Source organism: Sprattus sprattus (assembly GCF_963457725.1).
Source record: "Sprattus sprattus genome assembly, chromosome: 8".
Classification (NCBI taxonomy): domain Eukaryota; kingdom Metazoa; phylum Chordata; class Actinopteri; order Clupeiformes; family Clupeidae; genus Sprattus; species Sprattus sprattus.
Genome location: NC_137927.1, coordinates 17655027 through 17664587, shown reverse-complemented (window position 1 = coordinate 17664587; position 9561 = coordinate 17655027). Strand labels below are relative to the sequence as shown.

The 9561-nt window shown below is 41.2% G+C and overlaps 1 protein-coding gene across 1 annotated transcript; it reads right to left on the bottom strand.

Annotated features, from left to right (window-relative positions):
• Positions 1-72: 72 nt before the first annotated feature.
• Positions 73-2198, bottom strand: fibinb (fin bud initiation factor b). Its single transcript, XM_080844002.1, has one exon. The coding sequence runs from the start codon at positions 1757-1759 to the stop codon at positions 1136-1138; it is 624 nt and encodes a 207-aa protein (XP_080700128.1). The 5' UTR covers positions 1760-2198; the 3' UTR covers positions 73-1135.
• Between the last annotated feature and the right edge of the window lie 7363 nt (positions 2199-9561).

Genomic DNA, 9561 nt, shown 5'->3' with positions numbered 1-9561 from the left:
TTCTGCTGGCTTGTGCTTCATGTAAAACCGTGCAGTCTCATTTGAGCACTGAAAAACTCTTAGAACACATGCTTAAGCTTGAAGATTTTATTATATTAAAAGAACAACCTCAGGAATGTAGACACACCTTTTGAGTATTTAAAGTCCAATATTCCTGCCCGCAGTCATCTTGGTTGGTCTTGGGATTTATCACCCCAGTCATTGTGATCTCAGTATTCTCAAAACATTACCATCACAAGAATATACATTTTACTATGATGATGCAACATTTTGACATCAAGAATATATTTTATCCCACATAAAAATATAGACACTCACAGTATTACATTTCAATAAGAACAATTGTATGACACAATATCCGCCAGAGTCACATAGGCCTACATTTGTAGTCAGGATTTATTAACAAGATTTAAAATGACAATACAACCTCAACTCCTTTATTATAATTAATACTCTAATAATATCAATTATCAACAAAATAATACAGATAATAATACCTTATTAAATAAAGGTAATGTTTGCAATGCTGTACACATCCCATTGTAACTGTTTGTTAACACCTCTCAAGCACAGATCAAATGGGCAGAGCTGCAAGATGTTTGCTTGTTATTGTTATTCTCGCTGTAAACATCTGTGGACTTCAGTTTATATTACTCTGGATATGGTGTATCTGGTCAGCCATAATCCTGCCAAAATAGTTTGTGCTCCATATCAAACTTAATGCATTTTATTGATTCTGCACAACTTTACTGATCTCATAAGCTGAATCTTATGTTCACAATCAAAAAGGATGCTTTTAGTTTTCTGAATCACACAAAAATGTAATACAATCAATTCATGCCTAACAGCATTATTGACCGTTCTCCTTCTGGGCCATGAGGTACCCTGTACGACCTTGTTACAGTAGGCTTTATAGCCAATAACTCTGTGTTTTAATGTCAATTAAAAAGATTCTCACCCTTCTTTGTATTCCAAAAAGTACTTTCTTAACCTTGTTATATTTATTGTATTAAGAGTAAAGTATGAAATCAAATAATGTTACAATAAATGAATATCAACAGCTTTAGCAAAGTTAAGAAAAGGCACCTTTGTTAGGGTATCCCCTAAAAATGCATAAGAATTGTCTGAGTTTGGTTCAGACTTTCATATACTCATTTTTCAGCCTGCTTAGTCTGGTCCCGTGACTCCTGATGATAAGAGACAGCAGCTCATGTTTGTCTTTCAGCCCAAGTGAAATGTCCAGAGTATCTTTCAACCCGTCCCTGGTGTGAACGATCATGTTGAGGAAGTCGTCACCGATGCGGTGCTCTTCTTTGAGTTCGTTTTCTTGACTCTGTTTGAATTTGACCTCAAGTTCCAACAATGATTTCTCGGAGTTAGTGAATGCCTCGTTTATCTGCGTTGTCTCTCTTCTTAAATACTTTCCATAGCTGTCCTCTCCGTCCAGGTCGTAGGAGATGCTCTTCCCAATTCCCTCCAGAACCCTGGCAGCGTCCTCGATATGACGCTTAATGATCGTGAAATCATCACGGATGACCGAATCCTGGTCTTCATCCAGACCACATTTTCTGTCGTCTGTCATTTTAAAAAGCATTTGACACTTCTCCGGGTCGTCGTTTTCCTCGTAATCGCCGTCTGGTACGAAGTAATGATGAAACGTGCCATTAGACATCTCGGGAAACAAGGGTCCCGAAAATAGTGCGCTGTAAGGGCGCAGCGTAACTAACCAAACAGTTAGTATAAGGTGAAGAGAAGCCATCGTAAACCCTCGCAACAAACCTCCAACAATTCAGAGATCTCGTTGAAAGGACTCGTTTACTGATGGGCTATCTGTCCAGTCAGAACCTATGAGAATCCATTCAATACTATTTGTTATAGCATTCTAAAGCGATCCAAATCTGAAGACAGGTAGTCTATCCAAGTACAATTCACCAAGTTGCGAATCCCGGCAAAACGAATAGACAATTAAAACAGTCCTCCCTTTAGTGCTGTTCGCTGTCCCTTTGATTTGGTTGTGGATTAGGAGCGCAGAGCCATATACGTGTTGGTAAAATGCCCCTCTGTATAATTCAGAAAATGTAGGTGAGATGCGTCGACAAGAGATGATTAGATGTAAAAAGGCTTTGCCTGTGTCCTTGGTTGCTTTCAACATCTGCTGTGCTCATGCACCGCTCTACGTTTAGGCTAATGATACCCTCTCTCCGACTCTCAAATTACAGCCCGTCACTCCTTCACTCCTTCACTTAAAAGGCAGCATGCACTCTGGCAGCCTGACTATTTGAGGCAGGACCATGTTATTAAAGTAGCAGGGCCTATTAGGAATGTTTAGGTGTCCTTGGACACTCTTAGAAGCTGTGCGCTATATATATATTGTACACAGGGAACTTTAGTCTGGGGGTCTTGGAGACAGTTTTATTATTGACTAAAATAGCTAAAAGCCCATTGTCCTGAATTTATAACCTTAGCCAGCTTTTGAGACTGAAATATTACCACATCTGTCCTCTGCCCAAAAATCACAACAAATGTTCTCTTCCATATTAAGTACTACATAGTTACATTTTTTTCACTCTTTCTGAAGTTAATCATTTGAATGATTTTGATTCCTTACATGCTTTAATACTTCACTCAGCCTGTCTGACAATTGAAAGCACAATCGTGTTGCACCTCACCACCCTCTGCTTTGTAAACGGTTGTCTGAATTCGTTACTCAGGGTCGTCTGCATAAAGCCCCCTCTACTACAAGAGACTATAGTCGTCCATCTTGGCTACTGAAGCGTTTCCATGGACAATTACCCAGACAGGTCTGGTGAGTGATGACGAAAGGTTGCAGCCTTTCTAGATAGTGAGAATGAACAGGAGCCTTTCTGCAGTGACATCATGATCTGCTCTTCAGTCTTTGGCATGCGTTCCTTTCACTGGGGCCCCAGAGGAAGCCTGTCAGGGTTGTATCGGAAGAGGTCAAAAGTGTGCTGAGACAGACCTGACAATATATTTTTTTTTAGGGTCAGATTTGTGTCAGATCCAATTTCATTCAACCCTGGTCTGTGCAAAGACCATATGAACAAAAGTCTTTTAAGATGTTCAGTCAGATTGTTTAGATTGAGGGGATTGTTGCATAACCTTATAATTTAGTGTCAGGGTGAAGGGGTTGTCTCAGGGAGTGCATTGAGTTGTTGCTTCCCAGTGTGTATGTACATATTCTTATTTTAAATTAATATATCATCCACACAGCACGTATGCCTACGTACTGTAAGTTACATAACTCTTGGAAAATATTTTATGGAGCCATAAGTGAAGACCAATAACCACCAAATTATCCAGATGTCTGAGAGGGAGAAAAAAATATACATCACGTGAAAACCACTTCAAATTTTGCAGTCTCAGCTCCCTGCTGCAGGCCCTCAGTATGTAGGTGTGTTATAGGGATCATGTGAGTGAGGTTTGTTTCTTCATCAAAATCAGCCGTTTCAACACCAAAACACAGGATCCCTTAATTAGGGCCACTCAACCTCACAAATCATTTTCTTGCCTTCTTTTCTGTTGACAGCATAGAGAAAAATTATGGAGAAAAAAAATATGCCTTTTGTTGAATGTTTACACATTTTTAGTACCATTTGCACACATGCAAAATTGTTTTGCTGAATATACTGTATGTCCACTGAGATTACTTCAGGAAATAGATTTGTTCAACTGGTTATGTTAACTGAAGGTTTTATTTTTTGTATCTCAACCTCCTGGCAAGAGATAAGGGCATTACTTATAAATATCATGAACCCCAGATGAACCAGGATGGGACTGCCAGTTCCCTAGGAAGGCCGGATTTAATGATAGGTTGGTGCTTTCATAGTCCCTGCCAAAAGTGTGATGTACATGGCTGGCCTGCATCCCAATCCCCCCTAACCCCACAAAACAAGTCAATTATTAAAAATCACGTTAAGAGGCATCAAGCTGCTCAGCAATAAAATATGCAGATGTTGAGGAGGTTGCCATTCCACATAAAAAAGTTGAAAGAACCCCACACCCTGGCATTTGTCTTTCATTTTGCACATATTTTAAAATACACATGATGTCACACTGGGTGTATGCACCCATGCATACCCCCATATGGATATACATCCACTAAAAGAAGGCCAAGGCTAAATCCTCTTGCCTAAAGTTTCTTAATATGAAGTCCCCTTAAACCCAAACACCTATGCAGGCTCACACTCTAATGCAGTGGTTCTCAACCGGGGGTACGCGTACCCCTGGGGGTACGTGTAGGTAGTCCAGGGGGTACGTGAGATTTTTAAAAGATATATTCCAAATTAGCCTCCATTCAAAAATCCTATAAAAATAGTTATTATACGGCTATTCAGAATGTTCAGTTGATTTGTATGGGCCATAGCTATGTGGGTTAAATGTCTGCGTTCGCAGGTTTGTAGTTCCTTGATTTTCACTGCTGCGAAAAGTTTATATCCGCTGTCATTGGCAACGGCTTTTGTGCTTCTAATTCACATCTTTCATATCCGGTAATTGAACGTAACGGAAAGTCATTGAAACTTGAAGTCAGAATGCGGGTTGCTGCGCATTTGCGTGTAGAACTATTTTTTTCTTAGGGAAATCACGGAGGAATGTCTTCTATCGTTTTGGCAACTGACTGACCGATTTGTTCGCGAAAACATGGAAGCTGAACACACACAACTGCTGCTGCACACAGATATGCGATGGCTCTCTCTCGGAATACTTAACCGGCTGTTGGAATTACGATCTGAGTAGCCTACACACCTTTCTGAACAAGCACATATCTCCCCATGCATGCCACACAGACTGGCTTGCAAATATGTGCTATCTGGCAGATATATTTAGCAAATTGAACGAACTGAATATGTCTGCAGGGAAAGGACACCAGCATTTTAAACCTGTATGACAAGGTGGGAGGTTTCCTGAAGAAAGCAGAGCTGTGGAGAAGAGCAGGGGGATTTAACAGGGGAATTTCAACTGCTTTCCTCAGGTGGATGATTTTCTCTCTAGTGAGGATGTGGACAGAGCTCCTGTCAAGTTAGTCATCGTGGGACATTTGACCAATTTGATTCGAAATTTAAATTTTCGAATGTCTTACTTTCCTGACAAGGAGGAGAAATCTACACAGCTGGATTTGGTGAGAAACCCATTTCTCTTGTCCAAAGCATATGGAAGCAAGCTACCTGTCACTAATCAGGAAAGACTCCTGTAAGTGTAATCTGACTGGCCTCCAGATGAAGTTTGCCAAATCCACACTCACAGTTTTGGATGTGTGTGAAGCAGGAGCACCCTGACCTGGGAGAGAAAGCTTTGGAGCAGCTACTACCCTTTTACTCCTTATATTTATGTGAGGCCTCCTTCTCTGCAATGACTGTGATCACAACAAAGCAGAGAAACAGACTGTGTCTGGAGAAGAGCTTGATCACAGCAGTTGCCTTCCTGCCACCAAGACTGACAAAGATTTTCAGTGAAGCACAAACACAAGGTTCTTACTAAAATGTAATTGCAAACGCACTCAGTTAAATGCAACAATGTTCAATGTTCAATATTCAGTGTTGACAGTTTAATAAATCAGAAAATGATGGCATAGCGCTGTGAATTACATATTCTTTTCAATCAAAAATGCTTTGCGCTGGTTAGGGGGTACTTGGCTGAAAAAATATTTGGCAGGGGGTACATCACTGAAAAAAGGTTGAGAACCACTGCTCTAATGCACTGTCATTACAATACCATTTGAGAGGGAAACCTTGGCGAGTTTCTGGTAGCCTTTAATAAACAAGGCGATGCTGTGCAACATGCTAGGCTGTAAATTTCATTAGTCTGACCAGATGTTCTGCCGTTCTCTCTGCAGAGCGCATAAAACATGAAGTCATAGGAGACAAGTGAATGCCCGCACTGTGGAATACTGCGGAGTGAGTGAACAGCAACTTTAAAGGTCGCGGTCCCATAGCACTCTCTCCCAGCTTTATCACACACACAAGCCCCCTGTGCTCTGTCCAACTGTGAGCTCAGTCAGCCCTCTGAGTATCAGCTGCGTTGCCCAGATCTATGAAGCCAAAGTTTACGCCACTCTTTAATGGGACACAGTTCTGGAAGCCGCAACGGGCATCAACGCTGATCTGGGCACGTCTCAATAGCGTGAGATGAAACAGGGTTCTGTAACGGTTGCGTTTGAAAAGCCTGCTTGCGTTCACTCAGAGGGAGATGTTTAAAAGCAGACGAGGGGCATTACGGAGCCAAGCAGATCTCCCGAACGAGGCTGTGAGGAGTACTACCTAATAGACCTGTCAGCTTTGACGCAATGGATCACCCCAAGAGAAGCACCTTTTTGGAACAGAGTATTAACAGTTGTGAGAGCAGTCAATGCTGTCGCAGGACTGGGGGAGAAGGCATGGAGAGGCAGACTCAATGTAGAGACTAGGAGGACCAGGAGCTATTTATAAAAACTGCTTATAAGATTTTTCCAGCTGATTTGTGGTCGGAGGCTATCCCGCCATTCCCTGTATTTACTTACGCCCATTGTCATTCTTCATGACTTTTCCATATGGAAACTGACCCATGCCAGCAGTACCCACAAAAAGACAAAGAGATTCACAGACACTGATACACTTGAGCATGATATACACTCATGCCAACGCATACTTACTCGGTCACTGCTTTCGTAAAAGTTATCATAAATGAGCTCTTCATTAGAATAAGTCCATCTTTGGCGTACACCAGAATTAATAACTTAAGAGCACGAACAAAGCGGCTTGTGCAACGTGAATATGAAAGAGTTGTCCCATCGGTTAAAACTGAGTTGGACATTTAAAGATATTTTTTGCAAGGTTGAGAAGGACAAACATTACCAACATTTTATGTGAGCATATGTTTCACCAAGAATCTTTACTGTCAGGTGATAAAGTTGAGTACTACAGGTTGTACCATCATTTCGGCTCCACGGTTGTCCTCACTGGTTGAAAGGGATCTCCGACCGATATTGCCGTGGGGCTGTTTTTCCTTCCTTCATTAAAGCAGAAGGAAGCAGAGCTTTGTTTTTAGAAGATCTGAGGATTTTGAACCATTCCATTCCGGTTATGCACAGCTTTTAAAGCAGCACTGAAACAATTATGATGCCATTACGCCAAAGGAACTCAAGGGACATGGTTACACAAATCACTATCCTAAGGCCGCCGGAAATTGAACACACGCTTTTTTCCTCTGGAGATGAGCTGCAAATTTTTTTTTCATGTTTTGCAGAAAGGGAGAGAATAGAGGAGACTGCAGGACGAGATGAGGAAGGCAGGCAGCACTATTTATTAAGTTGAACTAAATGAGATCAGCGAGCCCCCTCTCTGTACCGGACCCCCCTGAAACAGAGGTTTGCCATCATCAGAACCTAATAGACTGCATGTGTACAGAATAGCTGAACTGCCCTGCTGTTTGTCCTTTTGACGTCCATTAACTGAGTGTGACTTGTGCGTTTTACAATGGAACAAGAGGTGTCGATGTAGTCATTGGCCGTACAGTGAAGTCATTTTAAAGGGGGGAAAACAGGAAAAAACACACAGTTCATCACTCATATACAGTCTTTTGTGCGACCGCATTAACATTTCACAATCCGTGCATAGAGGCTGTGTAAAATTTGGAAAATTATATTCTCGGCTTGGAACAAAGCAAAAACTGGAAAAAGCATTAATGCCATGTGCAGATGTGACACACTGGAAAGTCTGTAATCGCAATATTGACATGTTTTTATCAGGCCCATGTGAGGTGGCCCTCGTCTTCAGGATGGGCAGTAAACACGGATTCAGGAGCCTAGACAGAAAGGCCCAGAACACGTAAGTAGTCTGCCGGTAGCATAAAAGTTGACAGCTGTTTCCACCATTTTGTTCCATCCACTATTGATATTAAATAAACCTTGTTGCCGAATGGGTCATTCAAGTTCATAGAACTATTGAAAAGTTCCCAATAAATGTCAGAAAGGTTTTTTTATGAGTTCTCTTAACTGCCTTTTATAACCACCAGGCATTCCATCTTGCTGCCAATCCAACAGCCAATGTGCAGAGCTGCAGCCCCCCAAATCCCCACCTTTGGATGATGAGTGGAGAGGAATCCATATCTCTTGGCTTACGTCAGTGGAAATGAGTGGAAAGTATGACTGGAGCACAGATTGTCAGCTCCCAGATTATAGCCTGTGGAGTCGCCCAGTTCTAAACACAATAAGCAAGCAGGCCAGGGAGAGTGACAGACCAACAGCAAAAGTGCCTGTAATCACACTCTTTGCACTTTGGATCACGCCAGTACGTCTTTAAATGGAAATTGGGAGAACAAACAATAAAAAAGATGGTGATAGAATCAAAGCACAGGCCAAGCGGAGAGGAAATTTTCCTCTGCAGTTAAAAGCATTTGTTTGTTCCCTTTTTACAACCACCGATTCCCATATTAGATACTTTTTTGTAGGCTGTATTAGCCTATTACTTTACCATGGAGGAATTATCAAACAAACGTACTGAATAAGAATACAAATGTCTCCCTGTGGTTTGCTGGTACGTGTTATAACTTCACATAGTTTACATTAGCTAGAAGAGTTTACTTTGGACTTCTTGAGTATGTCAAAACATTCAGTGTTTTTTTTTTTACATCAAGTTAACAGGGAAGCAAGCAGAGATGAATGTGATGAATTTCAACTGAATAAATGGAGAGAAATGATTAGTGTTACTCATATATCATGTCACTGCTCTCTTTGTGTTGTGCAGAGGAGCCATGTAACAGTGGACGTGTTGACAGACAACAGTAGAAACTAACACCAAAAGTGGGATGTCTTCACGGTATGAAATACCTTTTACTGGACTCCATAGAACAATGCAGTTAGATTAGATAGACTTTTGATGGAGTTTTGACATCAACAAATTTCCAATGAAAAGCCCCTGTACATTACAGTATGTATGTGTGCGTTTAAATAAGGTTCATTTATTCTAGTTTAGGTTTGGAAACAGGATGCCAACAGATGATTTGGTTTTGGTCATGTCACATTAGGAAAGCCAGGAAGTTGGAGCGCTCTTTGCACAAGATAGCAAAGGGAAGATTCTTTGTCTGTGCAAACATGAAAAAAAAGATTATCTCACAATGCTATATCTCAAGGGGACTGGAAAGTAAAAGATTGATTTCACAACAGTAAAGACAGCATGTGGGTGTCATGTGGTTGGGATACTCTTGATTTAGTAATCTGAGCCAAAATGGAGGTGTTTGTGGAAGAATATGTTGGTTATTAACTGATTTTCCAGATCAACTTCAAGTTCCACACCACGCACCTTAAAAACCTTTCCTATGTTTGTGTCGTATGGGTGAATGTTTGGCTGTACTCCAAAGCTGTGTAAACCTGCTGTGCCGTGTGATCTTTTCCATACATGCTGAAACATTTCAGGAACAAGCCTGTTCATGAACAGATATTGTTACAAATATCCTCCTACTGTATGTGTGTGTATTTGCATTTGTGTGAACGTGTTTGTGCATGTGCATGAGTGCGTCTACATGTGTCAAAGCTAATGATCCATCCAAACCTTGGCACAGAGATCACAT